Below are 19378 nucleotides of genomic sequence, written 5' to 3'. Positions count from 1 at the left end.
TATTGTTGTAGGCCTATTTAACTGAGCTATTATAAGGGAATAGAGAGAGGGAGGCCGACGGTAGAGAGAGAGAAGAGAGAGATTTAATTGTGAGGTGTGTGTTGTATCACCCCCATTGTGCCCTTATTTATAGTAGTAGGATAGGTTAAATCCTTATCCTTTTAAGATTACAACTCTAATAGGAATTAGACTACTAAAAGGAATATAAAAGATATCCCTAGATACACTAGGATTTACACAATCACATTCATATTCTAATATGACTGCAACTCCCCCTTGAGTGTGTAAATACTCAAACAAACATCGCATCAGATCTTCAGCAGATAAGGTAGAACAATTGATAAAGTTGGCAGCACAACGGGTGAATTTGAGTCTTAGATTTAAAGAAAGTATGCATTGGTAGTAAAACTCACAAAACCTCGCTATGGTAAAACACAGCATGGGGAAAACCCATAGACTAAGGAGAATAGTGAGAAGTATGCGTAATGCCTAAAATAAACGTCAAACAGGATAAAAGTGAACTCAACATAGTATAATCATCCCAAGATGGGTGCCTCATCAAAATCTCGTTAGGTAGCAAAAACCCAGTGGAAAAAATGCTCTTAATCGTAGGAAAAATAGTACATTAAGATCAAGTGAGTATGCTTCTGGATACTCTTCCTGAGTTAGACATAACTTCCAAATAAGAGAACTACAAGTATTTCAACTCAAATAATTTACGCATACCAATTCCTTGGACGATTCTCATTAAAACGCACTATAGGTTCCAAAATGTTATGGTAGATACTTCTTCAACCTAATAGTACTGCGTGTCGAGATCAAAACATCTCACCACCTCTTAGTGTTGTTTAGAATAGTTATATTGCTTGTGATATAAAAAAAAAAACAGTATATAAATAGTCATACCAGGAAAGAATATCCCTAATAGCCTACTTAATCTGAAACTAAAACAGAATAAGAAATAAAACATAACTCCTGGTGTTTAGGGTTTCGCATATTTTCTTTTCAAAATTGAGCAGCTTTATTTTCTTATTTTTATTTATAAGAAACTTTGAAGTTCTATAGAATCTAGGCTAAATTAATTATGAATGCACCTTAAAAACTTGATGGATGGGATTTGAACGAGACTATATGGTACAATATTCCGAGAGCTTTAACATGAGCGTCTCTAATGGTATAGGTAAATGGGTCGTTAAATACATATATTTTGATGAGGCATATAGATTAAACGTTGCTCCAACGGTATAGGCAATTGAGTAATTTTGCCTACTCTTACAAAGTGGGCAATATTTACCTACTTCAACATTATAGGCAATAAATTATTCCACCTAGAGCTTGGAACCAAATTCGCACACCGTCAGGAGGGTGGAGATGCACAAACTCGACTCTCTATAAAACAGTAACAACTACAAGCAACCTTAGGATTGGTGGAGTGCCAGGCAAACTCTTTGACAGTCAAGTTAGTAAGCAAATATATTAGACTCAAGCGGTGGCTAGAGAATAGAGAGTGCGATTGCACTACCAAAAATGAACCTTATAAGGATGTATTTATACCAGTTGAGAAACAATCCTTTTAGGATATAGAATCTGTATTAAATTGTGAGAATACCAGAGGATACTTAGGAGTAAATATTGCATCTTCTTAAGAGTGTGATTACTTGTGTTGTACTATAGGAATCTCTAAGAATATAAGAAATCTGGCTAATTGCATTCCAGATCAGGTTTTCATATCTTGCAGAACAAGCATGGTCAATTTCAGTGAAGTCCACGGACTTCGACCACTTATTCGGAACAAGATAATGATGGCATCAACTGATCTGTTTGTAGCACTCCAAAATAGAAGTTGAGTTCATGACCAGACTACTGATGTATTCATATTCCGACCTTGAAATTATGGTCCCACGTGAAGAAGGAAGACAAATGACATTCTGCATATTTATAAAGCAATGACTTAATTATATTTTCAAAGGTTGCGGCACATAGATTTATTGAAATCTTCAACTCTCGTAACACCCTCATTTTTTTTTTCCAGTAAAAATAACGTCGTCTACTCTTCCTCACCCAAACCTACCACTAACATGCGCAACCAAATTCCACTGCCTCCATCTTCCACCACCTGCCCTCACCGCCACCCTCCACCACCATCTTAATTAAATTGGAGGTTTAAGATAATTGTTACGAAATAAACTATAATGTAAGTAATACTGTCTGTTGTTGCTAAACTAATTAATTAGTAACCATACTTTCACTCATATTCCCTTTAGTCATTATGTAAAATAACTACGTAGTTTTACTTTAAAATTTATAAAACAATGCGACACTACTTTTCAATTTCACACTCACAACACTTCAAAATATCTCTATATATAAAGCCAACACTGCTGTGAACATTATTTTTTGGGGTCACAACCTTCACAAAAAAAAAGAAAAAAAAAGAAAAAGAAAGTGGACAGAAATGCCCCTCTAAACAAAAATGTTCAAAAGGAATCCAAAATAATGCACGGGTATTTTCGTCATATAAACAATGTTTTTTTAATAATTAATTCTTTTTGTACAGTTTTTTTGGTACAATTTTTTTTAATTAGTACCTCACAATAGGCTAGCAATAATGTAATTCAATTAGTTGTTTATTAAATATTATTTTATCTATTTCTAAACAAGTTCAAAACATCTTAAGAGGCGCGTAGTGCCGGTAATAAAAAAAGGCCTTTCGCACGCGCATAATAATGTGATTCAATTAGTTGTCAGATGATTTTTTTTTTCGAACAAACGATATTTACTCTAAGGGGAAAAGGGATAGGCTTAGCCTCACAATGGGCTAGCAATAATATGATTTAATCAGTTGTTTATTAAATATTATTTTCTCTATTTTTAAACATGTTCAAAACATCTTAAGAGGTGCGTAGTGCTGGTTATAAAAAATGTCTTTTGCACGCGCATAATTATGTGATTCGATTAGTTATCAAATAATTGTTTTTTTTTTCTTTCAAACAAACGATATTATCTATACTAAGAATGAGGGGGTGGGCTTAACCTCACATTGGGTTAGCAATAATGTGATTCAATAAGTTGTTTATTAAATATTATTTTTCTAATTTAAAGCACGTTTAAAACATCTTAAGAGCCGCGTACCGTTTGTGATAAAAAAAAAGGTCTTTCACATACGCACAATAATGTGATTCAATCAGTTGTATTATTTTCTCTATTTTAAACACTTAAGAGGCACATAGTGCCAATTATTTATATATATATATATATATATATATGTAAAAGGCATTTCGCACGCGCATAATAATGTGATTCAATTAGTTGTCAAATGATCAATTTTTTATTTTCTTTGAACAAACGATGTTTTCTACACTAAGAGGGTGGGTAGACTTAGTCTCACAATGAACTAGTAATAATGTAATTCAATTAGTTGTTTATTAAATATTATTTTCTCTATTCTTGATGTTAATCAATAGAATATAGATGGAAATTGAAGGACCAATTTCATTATGTGGATTCAACTGTTTTATTGGTTTATGAGGGGTTTCTTCTAGCATGTTCGAATATTATTCATTTACTTAAAATATTTGACTTTCTTTTTGTCAAAAAAAAAAAAAAATTATTGAAGCAATTAACGCATATAAATACATTTAAAACGTATAAGTCAAGCATAGTAAGCCGTGGTTCAAAAAATGTCTTCTACACACGCGTGAATGGGTGCATGAAGGCTAGTATTTTATAAAATGCGCAGCTAGCTAGTTCTTTATAGTAAGATAAAGATATATATACCCTTCCAGCCAATATTGCTGGAATCCGAACGAATTAAATTGCAAAGAAAGAACAATTAGGAATTAGCAGGTTCCAGAATTTGAGGTCCCAAATTCCGTGGTTTCATGAACAAGTCAACAAACAAATATTCTAATTGGTTTAACACCAGATATCTGACCAAATATATAATTTGCGTAAACCACCACATAGAGTCGATTAATATATAAACCAACTTGTACATTGTTGCCACTTGCGTAAATTTAAAGGTTCTGGTAAGCGTACTTTGCGCTTGAGGCACATGCCATTAGGGAACATATGGGGATAATTAGGAAACATAATCTGAATTAATTTGGTGTTTCGTTAGGTGGAGTTGTACTAATAAGGACCCTCATAGGTTCGACTGTATTCCACAACTGACGAAGGCCTAATACATATTAAGACATGAAAAAGGTAGGGGTGTTTTGTTTGGTGAGGTGTTGGCGTGCTACTTGACCAGCCCTCAATTTAGATTTCTGAAAACCTTTGATTAACATCTCCTATTGCTTAGGAGGATCAAATAGATTTCTGAAAACCTTTGATCAATTTAGATTTCTTAATATTTCTCTACGGTACATATATTTACTTGATTCATTCACTATTTAACGGTTTGATATGCAACCAAAACAAAAAAGAATATTATAATATGACTAAATCTGACTGTTAGTCGCTTCTTTTACTTTTTTTTTTTCTTCAAATTATTGATAAAATATAGTAGGTGGGGGACGGGATGGGGGTTTTTCTAGATGCAATGGTCCTTTCTTCTTCAAGAGGGTTAGTGTTTCGCACACGACTATTGACGAATAGCTAGTCTTGCCTAATCATTCTCTACAAAATTTACAAAAAAAAAAAAAAAGAAGAAGAAAGATTTAACAAAAGAAGACAATTCAATTAATGGAAGGATGGCAAGATTGTTAATATGAAGTAGAATTCTCTCCTCTCATTCTCACACTTTTGTTTGTCTTTTTCTCTATAAAAAAAATTCAAAACAGAATGTTGACGTGACTTTATCATAATTCTTTAAATAAAAGGAGAGAGAATAAGAGAAAGATTAGAGAAAGAGAATCATACTCTTGTTATTAGAGCTAAATACTGGAATAATTCGACACATAATTCAATGAACAACGATATTTTTTTTTTAATGCATCGATATTTTTATATCAATGAAAGAGAGAGTTCGGCTAAGCCACACAATAAATAACCTAATTTGGTATCGAAACCCCTACATAATGTTTTATTAAAAAGCAGTTAATTAATTATTAATGAAGTAACACACTTAGGGTGTGTTTGTTTGACATCCCTAGCTCTCACTAGACTGGACTAGACTAACAACCAGTGTAGTCCAGCGTTTGGCAAAGCAAAGGATTAGCTTTAATGACATTAGCTCAGACTCGCCTCGACTTCGGGCCTCACTAGCTATCGTTAGCTAATCCCAACCAAAAGCATGTTATTAGCTAGGACTAGATGTCAATGCCTTCTTCTCTCCAAATCCGTCTCAAGCAGCCTTCTTCAGTGACCGCAACCCCTCATGACCTAAAATCTTAGAATCTGGTGACCACCCATAATCTGATTACCACTCAGGGAGTTGGACAGGAAAAGAGGTAGAGGGAAGAGAGAGGGATTTGAACAGAAAAATAAAGGGAAGAGAGAAAGGGAGCTAAACAGGAAAACTCACCATGGCTAGCATTGAATTGGCGATGCTAAACTTGAGAGGGAGGGGCTGGGGTTTTTGGGGGAAGGCATGTCTCCATTTTTTGTGATTTTAATTCGAATCGTCTGTGCAACAGAGGGAGAAAAGGAGCGAAGAAACTTGGATACACAGAAAGAGGAAAATATTAGAGGTTAGATGAAGAGGGGAGAGAGACGGCGGAGAAAAAAAGAGAGGTTAGATGGAGAGAAAGATGATTCCCGAATGATTCTAGAAAATAAGAAAAAGATAAATTAATAATAGAATATTAATAAATATATATTAAGTTAATAATAAAATATTATAGATATACATTAAATAATATAATATTAGAGTCATACTTCTTAGTCTGACACTGCATCAAATTCTTCACTAAATCAGTCCAATTTAGTCTAGTCTAAGCCAGTCTAGTTTAGTCCCTGAAGCTAGTTCAATCCAAGATAGTTCAGTGCAACAAACGCATCCTTAACCCATTGTATTACAAGGGGCTGTTCATGAGGTTACATGGCATGTAAATCAAGTTGTCGACAGCGTTCATCCCTACCCTTGTTGTTAGTGTAGTTGTATTTAAAACAAACGTAGATTTATAATCCAAGTGATTAAAAGAGTTTATATTTACTTTCGAGAGATTCTAATATGGTCGCTCTACCTCAAGTTCAATGTTGACTACGAAGCAGAATTAATAATAAATTGACAGCCAAACAAAGGAAAACACAAGAACAGTAAATGGTACAGTGGGTTTTTGGGAAAGGGTGATGGACACATTATAAGTCCTCATCGGAGATGATTACAGAGTGGCTGTTAGTGAGGTCACATGGATTCCTCTGAGCATGTCCGACACCTGAACGAAGCTGTTGTGTGTTGTTTTTATCTCCTTCTCTATCTCTATCTCTCTCTGTTTGTAGATCTTTATCAGAATCTTTAGGACATCACCAGCTTTTCGTCATCTTCTTCATTTTCTATGTCCAAGTATCCGACCATATTATTGCTAAATGAAACCAATGGTTACATATTCTGTTCAGAAAATTAGGAAAAAAGTACAGTACTAGGTGGGTAAAAGACTAAACTATCCCCCCCCTTCAGTGCGTATAATGTGAGTTGAATAGGGAGATTACTGTCCTCACGGTTTAATATGGCGTTCTATTCATGAAATGGTATATGCTTTTGGGCCCATACAAACAAAATGTCTTCTTAAAAGGGTCCCACTGTTGGATTATTCCAATTTTTAACTAATTTAAATAAGGGATACTTTTGATGCGGTTCCTAGTCTCTAACACTCTTTGACTAAAACCTTAATGATATTCAAAGTTTGATCAAAGTCCCTTGAGTTTGTACACCTCATTATATTACTATTAATATTTATATTTTTATAGTTTTGACATTAATTGTTTGATATTTTATGAGAATTATAATCCTATAAATTTAAAATCCCTCGTTATAATACTATTAGAAATGGCTACAATAAAAAATTTCAAACATTTTGATTGAATAAATGGAGAATTATAATCCTATAAATTTAAAATCCCTCGTTATAATACTATTAGAAATGGCTACAATAAAAAATTTCAAACATTTTGATTGAATAAATGGATAAAAACTATGTAACAATAAGAAATAATAAATGGCAAAAGAATGTATCCATAGTGTTAAAAAAATTGGTACATTTTACAAAACAAATTGGTACATTTCACATATAACAAAGTGGTACATTAATAAAGAAGAATGGGTACATTATAAATAAATTAGGGTAAAAATAAAAGATTAAAAAATTATGAGTACAAATGAAATTTTAAAAATTATGGACCCAAAAAAAAAAAAAAAATACATGGGTACAAATTAAAACAAAAAAGAAAATAAAACAAATTTAAAAAAAAAAAGTTGCAAATTAAAAATGGGTACAAACTAAAAATATAAATATATGATACAAAGTTTAGCCATAAAACATAAATATAGCATATGTAATTTTTCTATCATTGATTAATTATACAATGTCACATGACGGTAAACACATGGGCACAAATACAAATAAAACTTTAAAAAATCTGGGCACAAAGAAATTAATGCACAAATTAAAAATGAAAATAAAATTGGTACAAATTAAAGAAGGTTTGCAAATTAAAAATGGGTACAAACTAAAAATAAAAATATGTGATAAAAAATTTAGCCATAAATATAAATATACTAATTGTAACATTTTTAACACTAAATGAATATATTTAAAAATAAAAAATATTTTATTATTGAAATAAGTAATGATGTTATTAATATTCAAGGACCTTGATAAAAAAAATTGAAAAGGAATAAAGTTTTAATCAAGGGAGTAGCAAAAAGAGGGATGAGAACCTAATTTCTCCTTTAAATAATCCATTAGAGGTGCTTAAGAGTTTTTTTTTTTTTTATTTTGTTTAAACTACAATATATTTATACTAAGAGAGAAGAGAGAATAAATTAGTATCGAAATTAGCATCTACAGAACTTGAAACTAAGACCTTTTACTTATATATGTAGAAAAATAGCACTATACTAAATAGTTGTTTGAGAGTTTGTCGGTTGGGTATACAAATTTGTAATTGTACTACTCATAAAACTCATAAGGATGAGACGTACATCAGTAATCTATCTACACAAGTGAGCTTTTGGATTTTTCTAGCCATTGATGCATGCTAGGTTTATAATGTGAAACGGTTAGAGTCATAACTCACTCAGTCATTGCATGTTTGTATAGACGATTGATTGTACTTATTTACGCAATCAAATTCATTTTTGTACAAGGTGTAATCAGTAGTGCAATCAGTAGCTCGAATACAAATAAAATGTTTCTGTAATTTATTTAGTCTAACCAATATAGTTGTTATTTCTGGGTGGAGAACTTACATAGAAAAAGTTCACTATCATGTGAGGTCTGATTTAGGGTATTGTTGTGCGTAGTTGTTTTTCATGTAAGTACATTGTTAGATCAGGATATCAATGTGATAGTGAACATATTTCGTGTAAGTAGCGAGAGAAGCAAAAGAGAATCTCTTTAACCTCTGGTGGAGTGACTAGTCTACACGAAATCACACGTGCAACACAATGTAGCTTTTCGTTTTCTTGGCTAAAGCTCCTTTAAAAAGAAACCAGATCGAGTTTCTTATTTAGAGATGATAAAAGGGTGTGTTTGTTTGGTCTTTTGGGTGTAGTGCTTTGGCATAGCTAACTTCAACCCTAATAAAAATTTCTTTGATTTGGGTTCTCTTTTAGAGGAAAGAAAAAACCTCCTCACCCTTCTAACTTCCTTTTCCCTTTTGAACCACACAAAAGCCCCTCGTACACTTTCACTCACTACCATAAACAGATTCTGCAGTAGTTAAAAAGTTATTAGAGTGATCAAATCATGGCATTAGAAGCTGTGATTTCCCCACAAGAGTACCTATTTGGCTTTGGTTGCAAAGACTACTACTCTTTTAATGGAGGTGGTTCTTGGGGCAGTGACTTCAGCTTACAAGACCGACAAGGCATCATTGAAAATTGGGACTACTGCTCATCATTTCCTTCACTTTTGCAAAATGTGAAAGATTGGGATCCTAACTCCTCACCTGAGGCTTGCACAGTTGATCAATCTTGCCCACCAGGACACCTCTCTGCCATGGAAACACCACCGCCCCCGCCACCACCTGCAACAACGAATCGCCGCAAACGGCATCGCACCAAGAGCAGCAAGAACAAGGAGGAAATTGAGAACCAGAGGATGACGCACATTGTTGTGGAGCGCAACAGGCGCAAGCAAATGAATGAGTACCTTGCTGTCCTCAGATCATTGATGCCACAATCTTATGCTCAAAGGGTTAGTTTAATTAAATTTGAATCACAAAAATAAAATTCATTATTGGGTTCCTAGCCAGATATAGCTGCAGATGTTTTTATTTTTATTTCCTTATACGAATGTGATATTACGGGAGGGAGATACATGAACACAGAACCTCAAATGCGAGAGTAAATGCGCTTAACCAATTCAGTTAGAAGTTTTTTGCATCTACATTTTCTTTAGATTGAAATGTTTTTTGGGATTAACCCTTATCATTGAAAAAATTTCATAATAAAGCCATATGTTTTGGGATTGCACCAAATTAATCTTGTTATGAATATTTGGTACAGGGTGACCAAGCATCAATTATTGGGGGTGCCATAAACTTTGTGAAGGAGCTAGAGCAGCTTTTGCAGTCGATGGACAGCAACAAGAGGAGTAAGCAACAACCTTTGGCTGAGTTCTTCACCTTCCCACAATTCTCAACTCGAGCAACACAGTGTAACCAATCAGCTGGTCTCCAAGCGAACGAGTTGAATACGACTCAGTATAACAACAACCAGTGGGCAGAAGCAGCAGCAGACATAGAAGTGACCATGGTGGACAGCCATGCCAACCTGAAGATACTTTCCAAGAAAAGGCCTAGACAGCTGTTGAACATGGTGGCTGGGTTTCAAAGCCTTAGGCTCAGTGTTCTTCACCTTAATGTCACCACAGCTGATGAAATGGTCCTCTACTCAGTTAGCGTTAAGGTAATTAGTTTTACAGTTTTGCAGCCAAGTCTTTTCAAATGATTGCATTACCTTTTCATAATTAATATTGTCCTATCAAGAAAGCATTTCCATTTGGCCGAAAAATGATAATTATTGTCACTTTAAAAATTTTGTCGTGCATCTCTCGTAAGTGTAATTTTTTTTTTTTAATATAGGTTGTTTTGAATGTATAATTAAATATTTGGAGTGCTAGTAACTGTTTCAAAAATTAACCATATCAACAATTGTAGAAGTTTTTATTTTTTATTTTTTATTTTTTTTTTTATTTTTTTTTATTGAAAAACAATGAAAGGAGTACAGTAAACAAGGAAGTGACGGGAACACTAAGCTTTTAATAACGTTGGATTTTAATCTCAGGCTATTTAAAGGACAAAAGAAGATTACTTTACCAACTAATCAGTTCACACCGTCTTATTATATTATTTTCCACACCACATTTTTGTCATTTGGTTTTGCACTGCGTTTGCAGCAAGTGGGATGTGATGATGGGAATGCTACAAGTTCATAAACTAAAAAGTAATGTTAGGGAGACTAAATTTAGAAGATAAAATTTTGAAAACTAAAGGATATGGAAGTTGATGATTGGTTTATTACTTAAACATTGATAAACGTGCTTATTTCTATTAGTGACACATCATTTGGTTTACAAATTTAATCTCCAAATTTAATCTTCTTAAAATTACCCTGCACTAAAATGTTTGTCTACAAATTAATAAGAACAAGTTACATTTTTGTCATTTGGTTTTGCACTGTGTAAGTGTGTATGCATCGATCAAGTGGGTCCGATGTGAATCCTTCGAGTTCATGCACTAAAAAAAAATTGTCCAAATAAGAACAAATTATCATTTTGTTTCTTTACTAAATTCACTATATATGTCTTTATAATTTTAGAAAACAAATTAATTTTTGTTGTGAATTGGGACAGATTGAAGAAGGGTGCCTCCTCAATACAGTGGATGAAATAGCAGCAGCTGTTAATCAAATGCTGCGCAGCATTAATCAAGAAGTCGACTTTAATTAGCTGAAAGTTTAATCCTTTTGTTTGGGTGGATTAATTTTTCTTCCGTCTCTTTTGCATTATATTGTATGGTGTATGTTTGCTTATTGAGAAAAAATTAAACTAATCTAATTGTCTACAGTGAGGCACAATGATTGAAATAATCACTGCAACAGCATCTTCCCAATACCTATAAAACCAACAAAATAGACAGAAAAGATGGATTTGGACCCATCCGGATCTAAATGGCGGGATCTTAAGGATATCATAACTTAACTATTTATAGTAAATTATGCGGATAGAAATCATTTTGAATTTTTTTATTTAAAATTAAACATAAATAGTATCTAATAAAAACTGACCGCACGATATACAATGAATGATTAGGATGTAAGGATTCTAGGAATACTCACAAGGAGGATCCTCATCCAGAAAAGATATATTAAGTACCATTTTTCTCTATCATTACTTAATTTATGATACAGTAGTGTCCCAGATGCAAATTATAATTCCATCGTCAAATAAATTACATACTTTGGCATAAATCTGCTGGAATAACTTTGGGAGTCGAACATTTTGAATTATGGAATGACTGAATAATGCTACGTAGATTAATTTTTTAGCCTAAATTTATAAATCAAATGATATGTCATCAATAGGAAATAAATATGTTAATCAACACTTAAATAATAATTCAATCATCAACAATCACGTCATATAATTTATAAAATTTGGTCTAAATAGTTGGTCTCCCTATCATTACTTGTGATCAAAATGAGACAATTCCTACAATTGGAGGGTAGGGTCCCCATTGTACAGTCGAATATTTGTACTTAAATTATATACCCATCGATATAACCCTAGCTCATTTTCTATTAATTGAGATTAACTTGCACATGCATTATGGATAAACTCGTTTTTACAACATGCACATGAGTATACATGTTGTGAGAAACAAAAATGTTGTGACGGGAAGATTATAAATGATAAATCAATTAGTTCTTAATTTAGTCGTGTTGGAATTTTTTTTTTCCAGTTAAGTTAGTTCAACGTAATGAGATTTGCATTTTGGTTTGCAGCATTTTATTGTTGTCGCGGGACAAGTTACAGAGGAAAGAAAAGGTTGGTGTCTATGAAAATGTAATTAATCCCAAATGTGGAAGTTAACTTAATTTTGAGGCTTGTGTGAGAGTAATTAACAACCTTTTTTCTGAAAAAAAAAAAAAAAAAAAAAAAGAAGAAGAAAGTAAATTGGCTAACCGGGATTGAAGACGATGGATTAGAAATCAAACGGCTGTTTCATCTGTTGAAAATAGTATTCCTGATCGGTATGAGAGGTACCCTAAATTTTAATTAGGACGAGGTTAAGACCGTAACACTTTATATCCCCTATTTGTGTTCTTTATTGGTTAAATTGAATTAATTTTTTCCGAGTATCGTCGAGATTTCTCAAAAAATTTAGCAAAAACAACATGCACACGAAACCCGAACACTTCTACGTGCACTTACTGCATCTCAGACCTATCTTATTTTGCTTTGTTTATAATTGATCTTATTACTATTACTACTGGAGTGCTTTTGATATTGCGCTTTGGTAGCTTTAGAATGTTGACTTGTGAGCAAGAAAGAAGGTTCATGAATGAAGAATTTAGGACAAAGCACTTTGGCGTGTTTAAGGGCTCACGACGAAATTCTCAATGTTAAAAAGCTATCGTTTCTAACAAGTTAATCATCTAAGTTCTGAGCGCAAGAGCGAAGAAGCTTCATTTACCATTAAAAAGGAATGAAGAAGTTTCGTGGAAGAAATTATTGCAATTCATATTAAAGTTGTTCTGCTTTTGACATGTTATACTGGGGCCAAGAAAAGACAGAAAGCTATTAGCTTTACAAATTTTTGCCTATAGAATACTGGGAGCTTTAGATTTTGGTCCTTACAATTCATGATTCCTAAATAAAAACCCATCTATATTTGAACGTCCAATAAAAGCCCAAATTTAAAATCTACAGCCACATCGGAATACTATTGACCTACTAATACAAATTATTTACACCCATGCCACTTTCTCAAATCGCTAAATTTATTTCAAATTAAAAGTTGTAGAAAAAGTGAAATAAAATATATAAACTGTTGTATTGCATTAATTGTATCCATATCATACCAAAAACTTACCTTTTTGTGATATATATATTTTGCATTAATTGGGAAGTAAATTAATTTGTTCCAATTATTAAAAACAAATTATACTAAATCCGTATTATATATTTTGAATCAACTAATACTTCTCTAACTTGTAGGTAAATTATTTTTCATGTATTGTTACATATATTAGGCACGTTTTATTGTTGTATAAATATAGGTATGACATAATATTTTTCAATATAATACATCAAATTATATTTCTTCTTGTTATGGGTAAATTAATCTCTATGTATTAGTGAAAAAAAAGATATTATATTACACACGGGGTATAACTTTTTGTAGGTAAATTATTGAAAATTAATTTGTAGGTAGGTAAATTAATTTGTTCCAATTATATATATATATATATACACACACACACACACTACATAGATTATATATTTTGAATCAAATAACATTTTTTTATACATGATAGGTAAATTATTTTTCATGTATTATTACATATATTAGCCTATTAGGGACGTTTTTTTGGTAAAAATATATAAAGCAATATGTATATGATTGTTTGTAGGTAAAAGATAAAATCAAAAGCATGATCCAATTCCTAAGTTTATGCAATATTTTGTTGTTGGCATACAATATTTTGCATAATTGGAAATGAACATTTCAAATAGTAGGTAGGTAAATTAATATGGTCTAATTATATAAATACACACACACACACACACACATATACACACATTTTGAATCAAATAACATTTTTGTACATGGTAGGTAAATTACTTTTTTTTTAATGTATTATTACATATATTAGGTTTTTTTTTTTTTTTTTTTGTAAAAATATATATATGAACTCATAATGCCAAATACATAGAATTAAGCCAACAATTATCATATTTGATATTAATATGCAATGAATTATTTAACATTAATGTCTTATTTTTCTTTTTGCAAAATTATTAACTCTCTCCTTACAATCTGCATAGAATTAATTGTGCACATCAAATATGCAATAGGGTTATTTTAGCCATCTAAAAAATGTAAAATGTGTAAAGTAATATGTAATTAATGAATTCACTTAGGTGGATCCTAGTCATTGGGTTTTTTTTTTGGTAAAAAAATTATGTCGGGTTTTATATGGAAAATTTTGAATTTGAGGGGTTAAAGTCATATTTTCAGTAGAAGGGGGTAGAATATTTTAGCGGCATCTATAACTCACTTGAGAAAATAGTTATTAACTACATTGAAGAAAAACCAAAGAACAATGAAGAATTGATAAAGATGAATAGCTAGAGAAAAGTTTAGTTAAGAGCTGAGGTTTCTGTATTTCTGAAAAAGATGACTGACTGATTACATTTGTGAGTTGCAGTTCCTGATATACTAAGCACAATAGAAGCTTACTTGTAATGAATTAACCAACGAACACTTAACATCTAATAAATATTTTAACAACTTTGGCTGACGTGGCAGTGATTATGACAACCAATGATCATGAGACATCTGTCCTCTTTTTATGAAACGGTAGTTGTATAATTGATAATCAAGAGAAGTTATATTTTTCAAGAAGCATATCGGGAATAATATCAAATTAAAGGAAAGGTGTTGAGTGCTTGCATGACGATATGGGTTCAAACTCCGTCGGTGACTAATCTAACAAAATCTATCGTTTGACCAAAATAAATAAATAAAATAAAAAGAATTTCAAATCAAAAGGACTCATGCTAAAAAAAATAAAGCCAACTTAACTAATTTATGAGCGTTGAATTAGTAGTGTGGCGAATATAACACACACAAGACTCAATAAATGAGTCCAAGTTTTATTTCAAAAATAAAAAAAAATAAAAAAAAAATGCAGCCATCACGCTCAGCGAAGAGAGGTTTCATGCAGGCTACCAATGGTTATAGTGTATAAGTGTAACGCGCACTTTAGACTCCTACATTGATTATATTATCAATCGTATTTCAATCATTGACTTCTACATTGATTTGTATGCTCATTCCAGTTTCTGATAGTTCACAATTCTTCCAACCTCTTCATATTATTGTTAGTCTCGACTAGAAGTTGGCTCATTTAGTTGTTACTATTTCTTTTAATTATATTGTTGTTTGGGCCATAAATATTAAAAAAAAAAAAAAAAAACGCTTGTTGTGGGATCAAACAATTTTTATTACATAAAGTCATGCGACTCTGGTCCACCAATTTCGAAACCTAAGCTAGGATCCTATCTTAGGGATCAGACGACCAACTCTTTTCATCTCAAACCATTCGAGGGCTTGGATAGGATTCTTCCCGAAGTGTGTATGCGTGCAGACAACCAAGCCTGGAAATATTTCGCCTCCCTAAATGCCAAGGAACACGTCATCCAACATGTTGATGCCACCACAAGACACAGCTGAAGGCCACCAATCAAGAATTATAGTCATCGTTAGAGCCAAATGACCGATCTATCTGTGCTTGAACTCAGTGTTAAAGGTTGAGGTTGCTCCTTCTTCACTGCTCAATCTCTATGATTATATGAAGGGAGACTTTGAATGCAGTCCTTAGTTATAAATAATCTTTGATTGAAACCTTGTTGGTTTTTAATTTTTGATCAAGGTCCCTGAAATTAATGTGATAATTTATTTCTATATACGTTACTATATTTTTTAAATTAAAAATTAGAAATTTTAGTTGTTTATATAAATGAGATTTTAAATAATAAAAAAACCATAATTTCTGGGATTAAAAATATTAAAATATAAATATACTATTGTGTGTGTGTGTATACATGGGTACATTCTTCAAAATCACAAAAAAAAAAAAAAAAAGATATTAGGCTTAATAACGTTAGTAAATTTCTTCGATTAAACTTGATATGGATACATTTTAAAATCAAAGAAAAAAGAATGTACCCATATAAGTTTAAAAATGGATTAGAAAAAAATTGAATAGATTTTATATAAAAAATTGTACATGTTACATATAACAAATTGATATATTTAAGAATGAGTACATTTAGCAAAAATAAAAAGTACAAATAAAAAAAAATATGGGCACAAAAAGAAATTAATATATGGGTACAAATTAAAACTGAAAAGAAAATTGGTACAAATTAAAAATGGGTACAAACTAAAACTAAAAATATATGATAAAAAATTTAGTCATAAATGTAAATATACTAATTGTAACATTTTAAACATTAAATGAATATATTTAGAAATAAAAAAAAATTTATTATTGAAATAATTAATGATGTTATTAATACCAAGGATCTTGATCAAAAATTGAAAATGAATAGGATTTTAATCAATGGAGTAGCAAAAGGAAGAATGAGAACCTAATTTCTCCTTATATGAACCTTAGTGATTCTTTAATCAACCCAACTACTCTTCAATACAAACCCAAATTGCTCTTTAGCAAAACCTCTAGCTCTTAAGTTACAATTCAAAGCCTACCTTCGAAATAAATACTGCCTAAGACCCTAGGATCTAAAACTTTTATAGCTCTACGACCCCATGTTATAATTTGGTTGACGTGCAATTTCAACTACCTTGATCACCTCTACGAGGCAATATTTCCTGTTTTGTCCAATCCGACCCTAGAGACCTCAGTGGACTCCTCCATATTTTACTTTTGTAAATATTTGTAATCTTGACTCTATTATGAAATGATTACATTTTGTTTCTCGTTTTAGTTTCTTTTTCTCTTTCATTTACATTTCACCCAAATTCACACCAAAATTGTAAGTCCTAGTTTGCTTGGGGCACAAAAAATAACTTAACTGAACCAACGTCCCACTTAGTGTACAATCTTTTGGTTAAGAAGTTAGTTTTACGCGCAACTCTCACACACTCACTGTTTGTTGGCAGCTTCCAACACTAGCACTTTCCAGAAGGAAATCTGTAGTTATAATCCTCACATTCCAAATGTAGGTATCAGTAGTTGTTTGGTGAGCATTATTGTACATCATTTTTCCTTTCCTTTTAGATTAGCTTGGACTGGAAATTGGCTTATTTTTTACGTTTTGGTTGCAGAAGATCATTTTTATGTTCTACTTTTTGAAAATACCATGTACAAAAAAGTACCATGATTCGATGCTCTCCACTTTTCCTTTTGGTGTATGAAAATATAAAATAAATAAGTGATTAATGGATGGACTTCGGTTAACTTGTTATGAATGTCTTATGAGCCACATGTAGCTTTACTTTTCTTGAGCATTATTCTGCAGATAGCAATTGGATTCTGCATTTGGTGCTCCAATCTCCTTTTTTGACAAGTCAGAATTTCAAATAAAATGTCACTTTCCATGTCAAGAAACAAGAAATCTGTATATTACAGCACAAACATCTCACACAATTAAACAAACTTTACAGGGGAACAACAGAAATTTTGCTCCACTTACGTCTCAAAGACCGTTTCATCAAAATAGGGCTTATATGTAGACATTGCCTAATGGGAGAATGACGCTTTCGAGCAAGGTCCGAATGCATTTTTTCAGCATTCTGCACTTTGATGACTAACTTTGTTGGAGCCAATGAGGAAATAATTGAGATAGACCTTCTTTCAAGAGCCCAATTTTCATTTGAATTTATTTCCTGCTTTGGCATATTTTCACCGTCATCATCCACCCCAGCTCTGTTTTCGCAAACGTCTTGATATCCCACTTGATTATTTGCACCTATTTCACCTTCACTCTCAGAATTCTCCATCTGGGGTTCTCCATTTGTGTCTGTGGAAGTACTGATCTGAGTCTCTCTCATAATATTAGCGCGGCATATCGGGCAATTCGTGTGGGACCTCAACCAAGTGTCAATACAAGGAATGTGGAAAGCATGATTGCACTTTGGCAACAGCCTTAGGGTGTCATCTTCTCGAAACTCATTCAAACAAACCGAACACTCAGTCCCTTCGATCAAGCCCTCGTCTTTCCTGTACTTACAAACTGAAATTGAATTTATGATTGACTGTTGCAAACCAACGGAGGAGATGAACCAGATTGGATGGTCTACTTGATCTTCAAGTAACTCTTCATCCGTGCCGGTAGATTGAGAGGGTGAAGATCCATTACTTCTGTGACTGCACCAACTTGTGCAAGACTTCACCACAATAATATAGTACCCAATAAGAAGGAAAAAACTAGCTAGCAAAGAGACTAAGAGCACCACATAAGGTGAGATATGGTGATTTGGGTTGGTTTGATTGATAACTGAAGTTGGTGGTGGTGGTGGTGGTGGTGTGTAGAAATCAGCATAACGGTAACAGTCGTACGTGCAATCGGGGCAAAAGTCTGGACAATCAGTTTGGTTTGTGGAAATTGGTGCAGATGGGAAGAGCTTTCTGTGTTTGATCACTGCCATTAAAGAGGGTTAGTGTTGAGGAAATTCACGAAGCTTGAGAGAATTGAAAAAGAAGATGAGAGGTATACAAGGAGTGAGGTGGGGTGTCAGTTTCCTTGTGTGAATTAGAAGAAAAGAAATGAAATTAGACACATCTCTTTCAAGGTTAGTGGGAGGGGGTATGAGAGTAAATTGTATAAAACAGGTTTGCTATCACATGGTGTTCCAATTCAAGAACATAATATCACAAATTGTATTATTGGACGGGACGTTATGTTAGATGTTTACCCATTACATGTAAGTTCTTCTCGATGCAAATTGCTGGGTTTGGAATTTTGAGGGGAGAGGGGGAGTCAGGAAAGTCCATGCCTCCATGACGTCATGGATTTACCAATTCTTTGGTTATAACTAGTTAATTTTTACTGCATTTTCATGTCCATCTTCTTTTCTACCTACCAAAAGAATGGTTGGTTGGTTCTATTTTTGTATTGATATTGATTTGTCTTTTTAATCATCTTCTCAGGCAAACTGGGGTGCCATTTAGTTGACCAAAAAAAGGGTTAGTCTAGTTTTTTTTTTTTTGAAGGAATCGATAGTGAATTTCATTCATCTTAAAGAGAAAACAGTACATTCAAGGTTGACACAGATGTGGGGCAATCCACAGCTAATATGTCGGTAATAATACTAGGGGGATGCTCTACCCATTCAACGCATTGATTGATTAAGAGTCTGAGATGAGCAAGTCTATGAGCCCCGACATTGGCTTGACGACAAACGTGGATGATAGGAGCTTCAGTGACCACCGGAGCCAGTGACTTGATGTCTTCGATTAATTGACCAAGAGAAGATCGATTAACCCAAGGTTGTCGCAAGCCTTCAACAATCTGAA

At 32.8% G+C, this 19378-nt stretch overlaps 2 protein-coding genes across 2 annotated transcripts; one reads left to right on the top strand and one right to left on the bottom strand.

The window, feature by feature from the left end:
* Positions 1-8713: 8713 nt before the first annotated feature.
* Positions 8714-11209, top strand: LOC137718404 (transcription factor bHLH96-like). Its single transcript, XM_068457946.1, has 3 exons — positions 8714-9302; positions 9614-10015; positions 10962-11209. The coding sequence occupies exons 1-3, from the start codon at positions 8853-8855 to the stop codon at positions 11055-11057; spliced, it is 948 nt and encodes a 315-aa protein (XP_068314047.1). The 5' UTR covers positions 8714-8852; the 3' UTR covers positions 11058-11209.
* Positions 11210-17442: 6233 nt separating this feature from the next.
* On the bottom strand, positions 17443-18619 carry LOC137716750 (RING-H2 finger protein ATL54-like). Its single transcript, XM_068456128.1, has one exon. It carries the CDS (start codon positions 18508-18510, stop codon positions 17521-17523), a length of 990 nt encoding a protein of 329 aa, XP_068312229.1. The 5' UTR covers positions 18511-18619; the 3' UTR covers positions 17443-17520.
* Between the last annotated feature and the right edge of the window lie 759 nt (positions 18620-19378).

Source organism: Pyrus communis, chromosome 15 (assembly GCF_963583255.1).
Source record: "Pyrus communis chromosome 15, drPyrComm1.1, whole genome shotgun sequence".
Lineage (NCBI taxonomy): Eukaryota > Viridiplantae > Streptophyta > Magnoliopsida > Rosales > Rosaceae > Pyrus > Pyrus communis.
This window is presented reverse-complemented; position numbering and strand designations above follow the sequence as displayed.

What these genes read in the sequence shown, in the direction of transcription:
- LOC137718404 (XM_068457946.1), top strand. Translation starts at nt 8,853, where the DNA reads ATGGCATTAGAAGCTGTGATTTCCCCACAAGAGTACCTATTTGGCTTT. An exon ending in CACAATCTTATGCTCAAAGG is followed by an intron (nt 9,303 to 9,613) that starts GTTAGTTTAATT and finishes TATTTGGTACAG; the next exon opens with GGTGACCAAGCATCAATTAT. An exon ending in TCTACTCAGTTAGCGTTAAG is followed by an intron (nt 10,016 to 10,961) that starts GTAATTAGTTTT and finishes GAATTGGGACAG; the next exon opens with ATTGAAGAAGGGTGCCTCCT.
- LOC137716750 (XM_068456128.1), bottom strand. Translation starts at nt 18,510, where the DNA reads ATGGCAGTGATCAAACACAGAAAGCTCTTCCCATCTGCACCAATTTCC.